Source organism: Cavia porcellus, unplaced genomic scaffold, assembly GCF_034190915.1.
Source record: "Cavia porcellus strain 051 isolate PalLab524CR breed Dunkin Hartley unplaced genomic scaffold, mCavPor4.1 scaffold_1, whole genome shotgun sequence".
In the NCBI taxonomy this organism is placed as follows: Eukaryota; Metazoa; Chordata; class Mammalia; order Rodentia; family Caviidae; genus Cavia; species Cavia porcellus.
Genome location: NW_026947484.1, coordinates 189,820,095 through 189,838,602, shown reverse-complemented (window position 1 = coordinate 189,838,602; position 18,508 = coordinate 189,820,095). Strand labels below are relative to the sequence as shown.

At 46.8% G+C, this 18,508-nt stretch overlaps 1 protein-coding gene across 2 annotated transcripts in view; it reads left to right on the top strand.

Annotated features, from left to right (window-relative positions):
- Positions 1-7,972: 7,972 nt before the first annotated feature.
- LOC100735001 (stimulated by retinoic acid gene 6 protein-like) overlaps positions 7,973-18,508 on the top strand; it is a 44,050-nt gene continuing 33,514 nt past the window's right edge. The window contains exons 1-2 of one of the 2 annotated variants that reach the window (XM_063225091.1): positions 7,973-8,315; positions 8,636-8,732. In XM_063225091.1, coding sequence (XP_063081161.1) covers positions 8,683-8,732 — 50 coding nt within the window. In that variant the 5' untranslated portion in view covers positions 7,973-8,315; positions 8,636-8,682. The remainder of the gene's footprint in view (positions 8,316-8,635; positions 8,733-18,508) is intronic. The other variant, XM_063225100.1, reaches the window with a different exon arrangement.

Genomic DNA, 18,508 nt, shown 5'->3' with positions numbered 1-18,508 from the left:
GCAGAGGCAGGCTGCCAGGTCTGAAATTAAACAGAAATTCTGGGGCTCACATAGTGCTGGTGGGATGCTGGAATTTGGTCCCCTTGGACCTTTGCTTCAAGCTCCTCTGACATGGTTTATGTCAGTGGCCCCAAGCCTCATACAATTATGTGTTTGTGATTGGTTCATTGTCTAGGGCTCAGACTGGTGGTGTGAGTGCTACACCCGCCTAGGGGTGGAGCCAGGATACAAGGTAAGGAAGGGAAGAAAGTGTGTCTCTCTCTCTTGCCGGTTCACGCCTTGCTGTTTGTAGCCAGCCATGAATGGTAACCCACCATGCCACCTTGCCACTTGGAGCCAACTGAGCATGGACTGAAACCTCCAAGAACTGTAAGAAATAAACCTTTCCTTCCTGAACTTTGGGTGTCAGGTATGTTTTCTCACTAAGCCACCCCCTGAAGAGGTTACGGCTCCAAGCATTTCCTCCTACATGCTTCTAAGTTTGAATCATTTGAGAGACATATCAACTAATACTAGGAGCAGTGCTAGGAAATAAATAGCCCTCAAAGATGAAGTACAACCAGGAACTTAATTAGCTCCTGTAATAGTATGAATTTTATATCTGACATTATTAATGTATATATAATTGATATTTATAAATTTCACATAAACTATAAAATAACACATGAAATCCATTTCTTGTGGCTGAAAGGTCAAGACTGTACACAATGACAAGCGTAATTTAATCGTATGAGTGGCAGAATTACAGCGTAGGTTGAATTCACAGCCTTGCTGCTGTCCTGTGTAAGTCAGAAGGTCAGGGAGGAGGAGGTGCGAGCCTGGGATTGAGCACGCTCTCTGGGTGGACTCTGATAAAACTGAGCACCCTGAACTCATGAGTCACTCTGAACTTCTCTTGTCCAGCATATCTGATTTGTCCATCGTGTCCTTCCCTTCAGTAAGAAGGTCACCTTGGGCAAGTGCCTCACATAGAAATCCTTTCCTCTCCAGACCTACCTCTTGTGGCTACTAGATTTTTCAAGTATGAGCTGGGAAAATAGAGCTTCTGAATGGAAGGACAAGAATTCACTACAGCACACTGGGCAGACTGCGGAATACATGCACGGATGGAGTCCAGGGGCCCGAGGAGGAGAACAGAATGCAGCTCTGTCAGGTGGAGACTCTGGACTCAGCATATTGGTTTGTGTAGCAGGAGACACCTGCATAGCTTACTTAGCTGCTGGAGTGAGATTAGAACCCAACAATGGCCTCCGTATAATGATGTTGAGATGCCAGAACTTCCTGGTGGGTGCAGAGGAAGGCATGAAAAGGCTTTGGGAGATGTTGGAGCAGATTCATTATGGACAACTTGCATACCAAGCCATCACTACCTTCCCCAAGGGGGCCTAGAGGACATTCTCTTCACTAGGACATTGAGAAGTTAACTAGCATGCTTGAAAAGCTCACGGTGATCCTCTTCTGTATCCTCAGCCACTATGATGACAAGGAATTCTGCCATTGAGATGGGCTGTCTGCATCCACTAGGGGCGTTGGGCTCCCAGAATAGCAGAGGCAGAGTGACAGATTTAACTGCTAAGGACTTGGCAGGGCACACGTCTCATCACAGGCCATGGGATGAAGTGGGTGTGACAGTGTTTGAACCATAGGACTCTTGGGCACTGGATAGTTGTCACAGTTCTCCTAGTATATTGGTCAACTTTCTCATTGCTAGAACAAACATATCTGACATGCACAACTTAAGGGGAAGGGGTTATTTTGGTTCATGGTTTCAGAGGTCTCAGTCTGTAATCACCTGACTCTTGAGTTTGAAACTGCAGGGTGGAAGGCCATGGCAAGGAAAAGCTGCTCCCCTCCAGGCAGCCAGGAAGCAGAGCAGGAAAGGGAAGAGTCCAAAAGGAGGGGGCCAGGGGCCAAGTGTCAGATCTCAGAGACCCACCCAGACACACCCTGAAATGTGCTTTATTAATCTCTTAGGTGTCTTTCAAGCCAATCAAGTTAATAATCAAGAACCATCACTTACAAAAAACATACATGTGAATCCTACGGAAAAGTTATACACCCTGTATAACAGGAAAAGCTCTGTGCCTGGTGCCCAAAGGTTGATCTGAATCACCGCCATGAAGAGAGAGGGTCTCTTGTGCAGTTTTCAAACCTATCCTAGACCCAAACCCAGACATCCTTGTGTGAAAGACAGACCGCGTCCACTCAAAGCAACACAGTTGCATTCTATGCTGTTCACCTAAGCCCTCACCGAAGGGCACTCACCATCTGCTGCAGTGAACTTCAGCCAAGGTGGGAGGCTGATGGCTCTCAGCACCCATGTCAACGCCCATGTCTCCCCCCTGCTGTGGTTACTTTCCCAGTTTCTGATTGAACAGATGCATATCACTGTCACCTGAATCTCACGGCAAGTCTGTGTCATATGGAGTTAAGGCCACGATAGAGGCAGGGCCAAGTGGAAGCCATGGACCTTTCTTATGGACAGTAAAACAGCTGCTACTGGTCTCCTCACAAGTAATGAAAGAGAAGTCTTCTTGTGAACCCGAGGATTCATTTTCTTAAAAGACTCCCTGGTCTCCTACGAGGAAAGCATGAGGCACTTTGAAGTTGCCTTTGGTCCTACTCCTTTCAAAAGGAAGATGTGTCCTTATGTGCAAAGGAGCGTTGGCTGCTGCCTGAGTCAGGAGCAACATAAAAGAGCTGCTTTCTCCCTGCTTCCAAAGTCTCTTCTGTTGGGTAGCAGCGTGGTTCTTGGTTCACCCCTTAATTTGTAGATTATTGCTTCACTCACTGTTTATTATGAGTCCTACTGCTCCATGGCAAGCCTGTGCTGGGAACAGTGTTTTGGGAATGGAAGCCATTCTCTGTGAGAGCGAGACGGTAGCCAGACGGTAGCAGATGAGGGAGCAATAACTGTTACTGTAGAAACATGTTGGGTCAAGAGAGTCCAGGAAAGCTTTCTGGAAAAGGCACTTCCTAAACTGAATCTCAAAGACCAATAAATGTTGGCCCGGAAGGAAGGCAGAGGGGAATAATCTAGTGGAGGAAGCAGTGTGGGAGGCTGGGAAACCAGAAAAGGTATGGTGCAATCAGGAGAGAGTCTGGAGAGCCCTAGGGACATGTGGTGACACAGGCAGGGCATGGGAGGAACGGTGAGGACTGGGAGAGAGGTCAGCAAGGGCTAGGTCACCGTCCTGCCTGGCACAGCCAGCAGAGAAGCATGAAAATGGTGAGGCCAGGCTGGTCATGGTGGCTCAGGCCTGTGCTGCTGTCTGACTGGCTGATACTTTATGGGCAGAGGGAAAGGGGCTGGCACAGACCCTCTCTAGGGCCTGAGGAAAGACCTTCCAAGTCCCTTTTGCATCTTCCCAGGGCTTCAGGGATACCCAAGTGCTGTTTCTGCTGTGGCCATTTGCAGAAAATCTCCCCCTTGTGGACAACGCCAGAATTACAGATCTAGGAATGTTTCTCGTAACAATAAATTCAATGCTGTGTATTTTTCCTTCCCTCACCCGTTTGGTACCAAGGATCAAACCCAAGGTCTTGGCACTGAACTACATCTCAGCCCTTTTTAAAATTTTGATGCAGTATTTCACCAACTGGCTAAGTTACCCAAGCTGGGCTCGACCTTGTGGTCCTTCTGCCTCAACCTCCCGAAATTCTAGGCTTACGGATGTATACCACTTTCCCAATAATTATGAGACAGCGAGCTGGGGTCAGGAGCTCATGGTCAGTTGGGAGAAAACAGAGATTCATCCAGAAATCACCCAGTGCTCACAGGAGTGAGCCTGCCTGTGGCAATGCTGTGGGGGAAGAGGATCGGCGTGGGGGTCAGAGATAACTCCTGAGCTGGCTCGATAGAGAGAAGGAAGGGTCTTAACAGGTAACCACTGGCCACCTCGCTGGACAGAGTGGGCAACTACAGCCCACAGGACAGGAAAGGACTGGCACAAGTTTGCTGTCTAGGTTTTCAGCAGATTGGCAAGTAACCAATTTATAAATAAAAAAGTTAATTTTGGTCTCCAGTTCCAGAGGCCAGGATGCCCAGGACCACGGTGCTGGGGTTTCTCAGCTGTGGCAGAGGGCCTCGTGCTGTTTTGACTCAAAGCAGAAAGCGAAAAGGGAAACAGGCGTGTGTGAAAAAGGCAAAATAGGGGCTGGAGGTTTAGCTCAGGGCATAAGCACCTGCCTTGCAAGCAGGCGGTCGTGAGTTCGATCCCTGGTACCGATAAAAATGAAAAAGACAAAAAAAAAAAAAAAAAAAAAAAAAAAAGAAAGAAAGAGAGAAAGAGGCAAAATATGACGGAGACTGGCATTCTAAGGACCAGCTCTGTCAGTGGCTAACCTGGTTCCAGGAGACCAAAAATTCATGACAGAAATCCATTAATCCACTTCATGTCCTAATCACCACAGGAGATCCTCAAACATGACCACAAAGGCAAAACTCACCATGGGTTTTGGAGGAAACAAACCAGCGCAGTCACTCAGCTGTTAGAGCAGCGCTGAGGCAAAAACCCCAGGTTTGCAGGCATCCCGGCCTCAGGCTCTTTTCCTGTAGGTGGTTGGCCTGCAGGGTAGGTAGATTCCACTCCTGGGACTCTCGAAGTGACCTTTGCAAAGCCTGAACTTTTGCTCCTGCCTTGCCCCTGTGTGGCCCCATCACAGTAATTTGTCCCAGCCTGCTCTCTGATGCAGTCATCTCTTATTCTTCACATTCCATGGGGCAGAAATTGCAAAACACTAGAGCTCTCTCCAGGGAGATAGGTATGTCCTGAGAGTATCCGTCCTCAGGGACCAGCACCGAGTATGCTACATAGGTATCCCAGAAGTATTTCGGATGTGAGTGAACGAGTGAGGAGAGGAGGGCTGGTCCCAACCCCTCTGGGGGTTTACGCAGAGGTAAATCTTATCTTGAGTAGACTGGAAAGATAGATTGAGGCCTGATCGCAAAGGTCGCTGAATGCCCAGTGAAAGAGTTGGCCTTATTCTACTAGCAGGGGGAGTCAGGCCCGTGTGTGAGCAGAGAAAGAACGGGATCAGAATAGAAATGAGCTTCGTTCCTTCTAAAGAAAGTAAAACAGTCTCCAGTCATGGATCTTTCCCATCCCAAAAAGCCATTAGTAGCACTTAAGGATTAGGTTGTATCAGATATTCCAGATGTCTGAGTGCTTTGGGGTCCGAATTTAATAATTAAGTCATATCTCTATAGAATAAACAGGAACTGTCCTGAGATAAGTTCCTAACACCCAGGAGACAAGAGTGATCATTGTTACACCTTTGTCAGTTTCCTCCAGTGGCACCATCAAGCTGTGAAGCCCACTAAGTATAGGGCTCAGACACAGTAGCTCACTTTGTAGAAAATGATGCATAGTATGTTAGCGATTATTATTCTTTTATTATATTGTCATGAAATTTTGTTTCATTTTCCATTAAAAAGACAAATGTAAATAATTAAAAGCTGTGCATGTAAAAATATGTAGCAACTCTTCCTAAACTGGGTCCTGGTGTATCCAGCATCACTCCTCACCTCTGCCAACCTGCATTACCCCTCCACAGCTCCGGGAAAGAGTGACATCTCTAGAGCGACGCTGTAGGGTTCTGTTCTATTGAATGTTTTAAACAATAACCTGGATGAACTCAAAGACAGTCTTCCAATTCTCCAAAACTAGAAACAGGAATTGATATACACTGGACAGAAGAAGCAATATTGATGGGGTCTTGCATGGTTGGCATTGTAGAGAGAAATAAAATGCTGACATGTTGCCAAGATGCATGTCAAGTCTGTTTGGATTCAATGCTAGAATGAGAAAACCTGAGAGAGGAGAAAGAAATCCACCAGACGGAGTGGCCACCGAGTTCAAAAGGGTCCATGTGTGGAGCTGGGTAGTCCCTCCGAAATGGGTCCTTCCCAGTCTCCCTAGGCGGCCAGGGACCATTCAATAATCACTCTTTCTTGGTAATAGGAAGAGAATAATTGCAGAGCTGTGAGAAAAACTGCCCTGATCACCCAAGAACTGAAAATGTCCATACGAAGCCTGGGCTGCAGAGCCAGGAAGCACACAGCAGATGGCCGCGCCTGGAAGAGATGGCGTCTCTGCCTGGATGGAAAGAACAAAGCTTTGCGGCTCTGCCCTCTGAACTGACCAAGTTACTCAAAGAAGAAATACCTCTTCTAGCAAAGTGGAGGCCAGGTCCAGAGCGACTGTATACACAGGGCTGCTTTTCCGGTAAGAATCCAGGAAGAGAGCTCTATTGTGCTCAGTTTTTGTACTTTTTTATTCTTTCTTTCATCTTTTCCATGTGGAGAATATCTTGGTTACTTTTCTTTCTCTGCTGGGACAAAATAGCCAACACCCAAAATGAAGGAAGGAAAAATTTATTTAGCTTACAGTTTTTGGAGGTTTCAGTCTGTAATCCGCTGATTCCAAGGCAGGGTGGTATAGCTGAAGGGCAACCTTCAAGGAAGCAGCCAGCAAAAGCAATCAGAACAAAGCGGGGCAAAAGTAAGCCTCTTTTCCTCCCTTGTATTGTGCTCCAGGGCAGGTGTAGTACTCACAAAATCTCTGTGCCCTCCTCTTTCAAGAGATGAGGATACTTACAAAGTAATCCTGGCTCCCTGCTGAGTCCTTCAGTTAAACTTCTAAACTTCTCAAGTTGACACAGTGCATCAACCATAAGCATTTATAATGCCTTCCCTGTATTCCAGATGTTGTACTGATTCAGATCTGGTCATCGCTTCTTCCATGGTCCCCGTGATCCATTGGGGGATCTGAAACTTGGGCACAATGGTAAGACTGTGTGCTCAGATCTCAGCCAGTACCTGCACATAGGAGGTGTCTAGGAATGGCCGATGTGCTTGGAGAGCTTATCACGTGGCAGGGATCCTCCTACACATTTTATCTGTGCTGGCTCCTTTTAAATTCACATGTCCATAAAAAGGGTATAACTCAATCAAAACAGAACGCGGAGAGGTTAGTGATGTAACTTGCCCACTGTTACAAAACTATTCAGTGGTGGTTTCAGCTCCCCAGTACACACGCTGAACTCCAGTACCAGATGGATCTTTAGACGTGTGTGAGGTGGCAAACACAGAAGGTCTATGTGCATGACCTGGGAGGGATCTGGACGAAGCTAAGAGTGCATCGTGATGATCAGGAGGCATTTTGTGGCAGACACAATGCTTGGGGTAGGACTTCATGCACAAATCTAGTGCTGCTGAGCAAGTGTTCCAGGCACTAGTAAAGGGATCACTGACTTGGACCATAAAACAAGTCCTGTACATTCTGTGCTATATCAGACAGGGTAACATGAGCTGCTGTAACACACAAGACCTGCAGGCTGCTGGCTTTGTTTATTGATCCTAGTCTGTGACAGGACAGTCAGTAGAGGGCAGCCACTCGCTCTGGAGCACTGGAGTCCCATCAGCAGATGGAGAAGAAGAAAGTGGCAAAGACATCCTTGCTTCTTAACCATGTTGGCTCATGGCTTCCACTCATGTTCCCTGTAATACCTTGTCTTGCGTTTGCTCATAGATGCCAGGGTGCCCAGAGGGTGGCCCTGGCTGGAAAGCTCCTACCCACAACAGCTTTGATTTCCACGTGGGGAGATGAATACCTAGAAGCAAGTAGTTCACTCTGCCACGAGGGTGGGTTTAGTTCTGAACCTGTCTCCAATGCCTTTGATCAGCTATGGGCCACCTAATATCCAAGGAGACCGTGAGCCTATGTTCCTGGTTTATTGCCTTGAAGCTGAATCCTAGTTTATTAGGTTTTTTTCTGTGGTTTTTTTTTTTCATGATCAAACATGATTGCATGTACATGATTGTACATGCAAGGCAGGAACCCTACCACTGATTCTCATCCCCAACCCCAGAATCCCAGTTTATTGCCTGTCATAACTTTTATAGCTAGTCAAAAGGGCACACCTGCTGGGCAAAGCCCTGGAGCCCGGCAACCAGTGCACACAGCAGGGATTGAAAGAGACAGCAGTCAGGGGACAGGGAAAAGCAATAAGGAGAGAAGGTTTGCAGCGAGAGTGCAGGAGAAAGAGCAGCAAGAGCCAGCCAAGTTGGGAAACAAGGAAGAGAGCTGCCGCCTGCTTTCGTTTCTAAGGTAAATATTGACTATGTGTTTGCCTGTTCGCTTGGTTTTTAGACACTGCAGAGAAAAGTGAAGAGAAGACCAGTTTAGCAGAAGCCGTCATAACCAAGAGCCTCGAGAGCCCAAAGGACAATCCGGGGAGCTTTGTCTGCCAGTGCTGTGCCCACCACGCCTGTGGGCCGGGCTCCTCAGCAAGATGCTTGCAGCAAACACGAGGTATGTGTGCAGAGGCTGGGCTGGGCTAGTCGGACAGCGTGTGCTGTCCTCTTGATGTTGGTGACTAGTGGACACTGGGAGAAGGGCATGGTGTCGGTCATTCCCGGGCAGGCTGGTATGGAGGAAAGGATCGTGGGAGGCTTCCTGGAGCTGTGAATAGATTTCCTTTCTTCTTCAGTTTAGAGTCAGAGTGGAGTGAGCAGAGCCCACATGTGCAGTATTTTGGAATTGAATCCTGGATCTGCAGTGTCTGGCCTCAATTTCTTCATCTATTCATTGAGTGTAATAACCTGTTGTTTTTTTTTTAATTTTGAAAGTAGTAAAATACAACAGAACAAGACAGAATAAAGCCAACTGAGACCATGGAATGAAATTGGTACAGAACTTCACACCAGGTTACCAGGATAACAGTAATAGGTATCATAGTATATTTCATTATCTTTACAATAGTTATTCTTTCAATCACGTATATCAAAATAAAATGAGATACAGAACATTATTTGCTATGTTCAACCTCCCAAGAGATGCTCAGATTTCTGGTTCCCATTTTCCAACGGGGGGGGGGGACAGGGAAAGGTTGGTAGGGGAAGTGGGATGTTTGACTCTAGGCCGTGCACCTATTGCTCACTATTGCTTAGCAGGGAGGCAGGCTGCTTGCTTGGTTTCCCAGGTCCTAAGTTCCAACATGGCACAGATCTCAGGAGACACTGGTGGTTCTCCCCCTGGAGGGGCTGCAGTCTAAATAATAACCTGTTTTTACCTCAGCCACAGCTTTACTGTTAATTGATACTTTCTAATTGCCCGTATTTTATTGGGTACAAGCTGATGTTTTGATACTTGTACACATTGCTCATCAATCCAGCCAGGATAGTTAGCATATCCATCATCTCCTGCATTTAGCATTTCTTCATAGGAGAACAGTTACAATTTTACCTATTTTGAAATATGTAATACCTTACTGTGATAGTCGCCCTTCTGGGGAATGGAGCACAGAACTTATTCTTCTCTCTAACTATAACCTTGTACCCATTGATCTCCTCCCTTCTTTCAGGTAGATACTGTTCTATCCTGTACTTCTATGAGATCAGCTTCTTTTACACTCCAAATATGAATGTGTTCACACAGTACCGTATCTGTCTTTCTGTGTTTGCTAATTTCACTCTGATGTGATATCCTTCAGTTTACCCACATTTTCTTAAGGGACAGGATTTCCATTTTTAAGGCTGTAATATTCCATTTTCTATTAACTCATCCATCTTGTGGACCTTTAGGCTGATTCTATATCTTTGTCACTTTAAATAGTATTGCAAAAAACATGGAATCTTTTTGGCATACCGATTTCATTTATTTTGCTATGCCAATTTCTTTTTGATATACCAATTTCATTTGTTTTGGGTGAGCACCCAGTAGTGGGACTGCTGGTTCTTTTTAATGTTTGGGGAACCATCATACTGTTTTCCAAAATGGTGGCATTAGTTTGCATTCTTATCAACAGTATTTAGGAATTCTCCTTTCTCCACATCCTCACTGACACCCTTTCAGGTTCTCTTTCTGATAATAACCATTCTAACAGAAATGAGGTTAACCCACAGCTTTGAGAATAAGGATGGGACACAACCATTGATCTGTAAATCCCTGTCCAGAGGAGAGTAATTAAGAATTCTTACTCTAACCTATAAATGTTTATGATCCAAGAACTGAAAAGGTAACTCCAAGATATAACAAGAAATGCTGTGCTTCCCTGAAAAGAGACCTAACTGGAAAATAAACTCCAGCTGTAATTAATAGCTGGTTGCTACTATGGTGATGGCCAATGTCATGCAGAAGGTTGTACCTCACTTATCTCTTGCTCATTGGCTGCTGCATAATATAAGGAAGGCAGATAGGTTGACTGTGGCTGGCATTTTTGATCTCTTGATTGGGTCTTATTTTCAGGAAAATATGGTAAGATCACTGCTTCCTGGTGTGGTAGTGTGTGTAGAACACTGAGGGATACAATGGAGGATAAAACATAGAGAGGGAGCCATAAAAACATATCCAGGGGTGATAAGTGTCACTTAGAAAAGATGCATGGAGACCCAGGCACAGGAAAGAAGGGAGCAGATGGAAAAGGTCAGACCAGAAGGGCCCTACAGGACAGGTGGACAGAGCACACTGAGAGCTGGCCAGATGTGCGTGGGAAAATGGAGCTGGAGAAGCTGAGAAACCTGGTTCTTCCTCTCCAGCGGGCGCCGTGGCTGGGGTAGAAGGGACAGGCTAAGCCGAGAGAGAACTGGTGCGGTCCATGGGGAGTTCCTGGAAGATGCCTTAGGACTTCTGGGTAGAAAATGGGTTGGAGGGGGCTGGGGATTTAGCTCAGTGGCATAAGCGCTTGCCTTGCAAGCAGACAGTTGTGAGTTCGATCCCCAGTACCGATAAAAAGGAAAAAGACAAAAAAAAAAAAAAAGAAGAAGAAAAAGAAAAAGAAAATGGGTTGGAGGTTAAGGAAGGGACAGGAGACTACTGTGACAGTCTCAATGAAGACAGCAGTGGCCGAGGCTAAGGTGGTGGCCGAGGGCATGGGCAGATACAGCTGAAGGAAGCAGAGGAGAGCGTGCTGGGAATCTGGTGTGGACTGGGGGGCGTGTGGCATAACCCTTGCTGAGATGAGGGCTCCAGGGGAGGACCACGTGGTGAGGTGTGCAGTTGGCATAGCTGGCCCGGGGAGCCTATGAGACACCCAACAACAGATACCCAGAAAGCTGGCAGTGAAGCTGAGCCACTCCTGTGCCAGCCCGTCGCTCTGTGTGGGCCTCCGGCCTTCCTGTATGGCCAACCTCCACCCATCCCTCAGGACTCCTCCCCACCACGGTTGTCTCACAGGCTGTTCCAGCTATTTATAGCTCTTTCCACAAGACAGACTCAGGCCTGAGTGTGTCATTCAGATTTGTCTATTAGCCAAGAGTACAGGGCCACTGTCCCCGCTGAAGTCCCCAGGTGTGAAACCTTTATCAGTACCCTAATGTGCTTTTAGTGTATGAATATTTCCTGTTTAGAAAATTATAAGAAGCATTTAAATTCCAGCTTTGCCACTCATACCTGAGCGACTCTGGGCTTTTGCCTAACCTCTCCAAAACCTCGGTTTTGTTTTCTGTTAAGTGGGAATACATGCTGCATGGGTGGTTATAGAGTTAGGGAGATAATAACTCAGTGGTGCATGACATCAAGGGCAAAGATATGATGGTGGGTTGCTTTATTGGGCAGTTAAGAATGGCAGTATGTTAACAATCTCGAGGAGATTAGTTGACAAGGGGGAAAGGTTTGCTGTGACTCAGGGTTTCAGTCCGTGGTCCCTTGGCTCTGCTGTCTTTGAGCCCAAAGCAAGCAGGGTAGAACGTCATGGCAGAAGTAGGTGGTGGAGGAGGGCGGCTCACCTCATGGTGGCCAAGAAACAGAAGTCCAAATGCCAATCTGCTCCTCAAGGGCACGCTCCCCGGGGCCTACTCCTTCAGTTAGGCTTCACCTGACAGTGCCATCAGGATGGAGACAAGCTCCACATGTGAGCAAGGCTGTTGTGAGGATGACATCAGCTGATAAACATACAACCCTGCACACAGCACATGGCAGGCCCCGGAGGGACAGGAGCCATTTATCCATTGGTTAAGGACGAAGCAGTGAGCCCTTGGTGTTGCTAGGTAGGGCCTGGGCAGGGATCTGAGCACCTGGGGAAGGATGAGAAGGATCCCAACCTCAAGGAGCTTCTCCTCCAGTGAGGGACATAGATCCATGGGAAGATAGTCTCAGTGGGCTGGCTGCTGTGACAGTAGCCTGTGTTCCACACAGTCCATCTTTCCCAGTTCATCAGTCACCAAACTGAGACTTCAGGTCCCTTGAGAACTTAGCCGCAGGACTAGGATGGACTCAGTCCAGTTTTCCTGGCCTGGTGTCTTCATCAGAGGAGTCTGGGGGCTCTGGATGGCATCTGTTCCATTCTGGGCACAGGTGTACTGCTCTGGGCCACACTTCCGGCAGTGTGGGAGCATAAGACTGGTCATGGGGCCAGATGTGTGTAGCTGACCTGGCTACTGGTTAACCACAGCATGGCCAGGGCCCCAGGGCCGGGAAGCAGTTGGCATCCTCAGCCCTGCTGAGCCTGACACACAGGGAGGCAGATCTGGGAGGAGGGGCAGAGGGATCGGCCACAAGGCTGGAGAAGGGCTCCGAGCACCCTTGGGACAGAACAGCAGACATTCTGGGGGCCAAGGAACCCTTTTGGTTCTGCACAAAGAAAGTCACTGTATCAGTCAGAGCTGTCCAAAAGCAGGGAGCAGTGGGAAAGAAAGCCTGGCTCCCAGGACAGTTGCACAGGCGCTTGGCTCTTGCTATGTTGACCCCTCATAGCACCTAGGAAGGGAGGCAGCAGATCCATTTTCAGGAGAAGAAGAGTGAGGCCTTAAGAGAAAGGCCCAACAAGGTCACACAGCCCTGCGTGGCGGCCTGGCCTCAGACCTGCCTTGCTCCAGTAGCCAGCCCCTTCCAAGGGTCCAAATGGGACTTCCTGGCCACCCCACAGTGGGAGAGGTGTCAGGTATCCAACTCACATGGGGTTGGAATCAGAGCCTGAGTCTCTAAGACTTTATGCCCAGGAGTGGGTGAGATGCGCTACATCTGGGTCAACAGGGTGTGACTCAGCTCCACGTGTGCCCAGGGCACGTAGTATAGCGCTTCTCTCCCTCCTCCCTTCCTCCCTTCCTCCCTCCTCCTCTCCCCTCCCTTATTTGCTCAACAAATACTTGCTCAGATGTTCTCTGCCTCAATCAGAAACCTGAGACAGGGGTGAGGGATGGCGGAAGTTCAAAGATGAAGGAAACATGCTTCTGGTTGGTTTCTTTATTTGCTTATTGAGGTAGAATCTTGCTATGTGGTTTGTGCCTGCCTTGAGCCAGCGGTGTAGCCCTGGCTCACCTCAAACTCACCCTCCTTGGGCCTCAGTCTGTAGGGTGCTGTGATATGGGTGTGTGTCAATGTGCTTGGCTTGCTTTTGGCTTTTGAAAAATGCCAGTGAGAGATCAGATGTGAAAAAAATGTACTTGTAACATGAGACAGAAGAGACACATGGTGGAGAAGACCTAGGAGAGGGATCACACCTTCAAGTGAGGACAGGGCACAACCTTGGGTCAAGAAGAAGAGAAGATGCTATCCCAGCCCCAGAAGGAGGGAGGTAACAGGCCTGCGGTGCACTTTCCAGAGCACCTCACTGGCTGTGTACATATCTGAGCAAGACCCTGTGACTAGGAACTCGTGGCACAAGACACATGCTTGCTGAATGTGTCATCATCTGAGGCCTTCAGGAATGGACGATCACCTGACAAGGAGGCCTGCCTGTGTGTGTGTGTGTGTGTGTGTGTGTGTGTATGTGGGTGTGTTTCAAATAGCTGGTTACCATTAGTGGGCTGTCGAGTTAATGCATTAGTTCTAACCATTATTTTACAAAACGACTGGGACAGAACAGAAATAAATGAAAGCAAATGAAAAATGCCAGAGAGATCATGCATAATTAAGGCGTTGTTTATGCAAATTTATTTTACACACACACACACACACATGTATGCAAACACTTCTGAACCAAGTCGTAGTTATAACTGTGTGTTGTATCTAACATGTGCAAACATGACTCATCAAAAATTTGACAAACAGGGGCTGAAGATTTAGCTCAGCAGCATAAGTGTCTGCCTGGCAAACGCGAGGTCATCAGTTCTATCCCCAGTACCTCCCCTCCAAAATTGACAAACATCAATCTGGCCCAACCTCCTCCTTTTCCAGGGTAAGAAGACTGCCCGGCACAGGAGGGAGGATGAGGTGCTGGCTTCTCCCGAGGTGCCACTCTCTAAACCCCTTGCCTCCTGACGCATGGTTAATCTTTACCTCTGTGCTCCATACTGAAACACTCTCCTCGCTCCAACCTTGCCCAAAGCCAAGGCCACAACTGCATGCTGGGAAATGTCTAACACCAGGCTCCCAGAGGGAAAAAGGGTGCAAACTTATACATAAATTTGTTATGAGTTATGCTACTGATATTACACACAATCTACAAATAACAAAAGATACACTGCTCTTTGTTAAAATTCCAATTAATTCTCACAGAATACTTTCATTGATTTTTTGCTGAACCCTTGTTTTTATAGCTGACCTGTGATTCAGACTGATCAATGAGCATAGTTTCAACACAAATGTTTGACAGTTTTATTTACACTAATGAGTAAGACAAATGGGAAACAACAAAGTAAGAGGATAAAATTTCACTTGTTCATCATTTTTTTCTTTTTTGTACCAGGGATCAAACTTACAACCTCACATTTACCAGGCAGGTGCTTGAGCCACTGAGCTAAATCCCCAGGCCCAACTTGTTCAGCAGTGGAAAAAAACCTTTTTTTTTTTCTGAATGGCACAAGCATTTTTGAATCCTAAATCCTAGAATAATATTTCTTCAGGGTTTAAGTTTGTTATTTACAATGTAAAGGGTACAAACATAGCATCTACATTATTAAAGGTTTCTCTGTCACCTAGTACACAATCTATAGAACAATAAACTGAGCCCTGATTTGTAATGATTACAGAATCTCATGATGTAATTAATCCTTAAGTGACTTACTTAATTAATTAATCCTTAACTGACAGTGTTTCAGACAGTCAGTGGACAGAGCCTCAGAAACATAGATAAAACAACTGGGAAGGAGAGAATTTGGAGTCTTTATTTCTTTTTAAAAATATAACCCAATAACAAGTTTATTTAACTTAGTTTTGGGCAGTTGTGTTATTTAACAATTGCTTTGCAAGTTCCTGATAGTGTTAGTGTTCTTCCAGGCTGGTACAAGTCAGCCTCAGCGCGCTCCTGTAACTACCTTAGAGCTCCAAGGTGTCATTCTGCAGATTCCCGCAATCTCTCAAAAGCAGGCTTCCCCACACACAGGCTGCTGTGCTGCCAGAGGCACATATGGTACACACACACACATACACACACACACACACACACACACATACACACACACACACAATATGCACCTGTCTCTCCCTCTGACCTTCCCCGCAGCAGCTGGAGCCATTCCTTCCACTGGCCACTAGGTGGCCAGCACTCTGCTCACTGAGATCACAGAGCAGTACCTGAAATAATCCCAGCTGCTTGACTCTCCCTGACCCCCAGTCTTCACTGGGCTGAAGCTTCCCGATGGAGATTTCCATGGAATTTAACAAACCTAGCCTGAGCCTCCATGTGTCAAGTGCTGAGAGAGACTCAGGATCAATGACAGTGGCAGTCTAAAGGCTGGGGAAGTCTGGGAGCTAGGAATAGAGTAGCTCGGTAAGCCTGCAGCTGGGTGGACAGAAGGGTGAGCACAGGAAGCCTTGGTTCCAGCCTTCCCTGTTAGTTGGTGAGGCAGCAGAATTCTCCTGGCTTCAGTCTCTCATCTTAGACGGGGGTTAAGAAATCTACCCTATAAGATTCTTATGAGTGCCTGGGACATAGTGATAGACAATAAAGTGATGTCAGTGGGTGGAGTATGGTCTCATGTACTCAGCTTATTACCATACAGCGATCGAGTTAGGACCGAAGGAAGTGGGAGGATCATGGGAGACTGCCCCTATATCCTTGGCAGGCAATCTTCCCTGGTGTTGGAGAAGTGAGGAGGGAGTGGAGATAACTATGTTCTAGATATATGTCGGTACTCAATTGGTTAGCAGTGTCCTTATATTCAATTTCTTACCTTAATGGCAGATTCTTCAGCACAAACTCTGTATGGTGTCATTCAATGCTGAATGTCATGGATGTCTTCCTTTCAGAACAGCTTTCTACTGCTTTGGGATAACATTTAGTCTTCTCTTTTTTACAAAACAACCTATTCATTCCCTCTCCCTGTTTATTATCACCTACTTTGCGTCAGATCATGCTTTACATTCTTAGGGCAGATAGATAGCTGTCAAGTAACACATCTCTGTTGTACTAGAAATTTCAAAAAAAATAAAGAAAAATAAAGCAGAATGGCCTCCAGTTCCATCCAGAGATGGCCACTCTTCACAACTTGTTTCCTATTCTTCTATTTTGCTTACGTCACAGTCTGTCACAGGTACATTTCCAGCCACTCTCAGTGTTGGGCAGACGGTCTACAGTTTGAGTCGCTGCCTTTAGCTCATCCACCCGGGCAGCCCTGATTCCGACAGGAGGCAGTGTGGGGCAGTGTGGGACGTGCATCTCAGCGTCCTTTCACTTGGGTGGACCCTTCTCTGTGCCATCTGTTTATCACGGTGGCTGCTGGAGTTGGAGATTAGTAAGAGGACCAGATTCGGCATGTCTGGTCCTCTTATTTAGAGAGCTGCCTCTGGTCCTTCCTTGAGCTCACCTGTTACTAAGGGACTAGCTCCCAGTCAGTCCTTGCACAGAGGAAGTGCACCCCACAGAGAATCTGCCCAGCAGGGTCACCCATCAAACAAAATTAGGTGTGTTTATATATCCTGGCTTAAGAAATTTCCTTTGTTGATTAATTTTTTACTAACCCCAAACTCACAATGCAGACTCAGTTTCTCCCCATACTCTTCACGTTTGCTTTTGACAGCACAAGCACGCAACCAAACAAATGAAGCCAAATGAAACCAGACCAAAACCATAAGCAAAGGAAATGACTTCATCTGCTGGGCCAGAGACCAGAGGTGGCTGGAAGCCTTGGTGGCCTGAAGCCCAAGGAAGTTAAATTATCAGCCAAAACAAATTGGGTGGGGTGGATAGAAAACAGCAGAAGGAGGACACAAACCCAGGACCTACTGACTCCAGAGCCCACACCAACACCTAGAGTCACGAAGTTTATCACACTTTTCAGATTCTGGCTTCAAATTCCAACTTTTGGGCCAGGCGCGGTGGCACATGGCTGTCATTCCCTTAGCACTAGGGAGCTAAGGGAAGAAGACTCCCCAGGAGGCTGAGACCAGCCAGGGCTCCACAGTGAGTTCAAGGCCAGGATGGCTGCATACAGAGACCCGGTCTCAGAAAACAACAAACAACAAACAACAAACAAACAAGCGGCCTGCCAGCCAGCCTTCCTCCCCCGGAATTTATGCAGGGTTTAAAAGGTTGTTTTTCTTATCAATTTGTAAGAAACATAAGGTCAAGTTAGTACATCAGTTAGTTAGCCACAGGAACTTCTGCATGGAAGAAGGAAACTTTTTGATGTTTTATAACATTAACAACATTAAAACAAAGTTCATTTTTTCAAAAAGTAACTGGATTGGTGTGTTGGCACACATCTCTAACTAGGCAGGACGGACATCCAGAGTTCCAGGGTAGCCTGCTGGTAGCCTGGGCCTGGACTACAAAGGCAGAACCTGCCCCTGTCTCAAAAACAAACAAACAAACAACAAATACCGCCCCCCCAAAAAAAACCCTTCCAAACACAACAAAAAAGTAGTTTTGTAGAAATTCTGAGAAACACACAGTGAGAAATTGAAGCAACAGAGGCAACAAAGAGAACATCACTAAAACAGAAAGAAAGAAAAAAGAAAGAAAGAAAGAAAGAAAGAAAGAAAGAAAGAAAGAAAGAAAGAAAGGAAGGAAGGAAGAACCCTTCTCCCATTAAAACACATGCCCACTCCGCACCTCGGAAGCACAGGCGAGAACATCACCAGTTAAAGGCCAGCCTACAGAATGCAGTGAGACCCAACAGATAGAGAGAGAGAGAGAGAGAGAGAGAGAGAGAGAGAGAGAGAGAGAGAGAGAAAAGAGAAGAGAAGAGAAGAGAAGAGAAGAGAAGAGAAGAGAAGAGAAGAGAAGAGAGGGAGAGAAGGAGAGAGAGAGAGAAAGCCAGAGAGAGAGAGGAGAGCGAGAGAGAAAGCTAGGTGTGGTGGTGCACATGTGGAATCCCAGCACTTCAGAGGTTGAGGCAGGAAGATCACAGTAAGTTCAAGTCCTGCCTGAACTGCAGGAAAAAAAAAAAAAAAAAGAGAAAGAAAGAGGGAGAAAGAAAAGAGCAAAGAAGAAGGGCTGGAGAATGCAGCCCCGCAGAAGCACACCCCCAGCTCCAATCTCCAGTGAAGCAGTAGGCACTCGGGCACCTGAGCAAGTGAGCAAATGGGTGTCTGCATAAATTTACAAACGAATGGAAAACAAGCAAACGGCTGGGGATGAAGTTCAGAGTTCACTGGGTGGGGCGGGAAGTCTGCTGCCCAGTGAA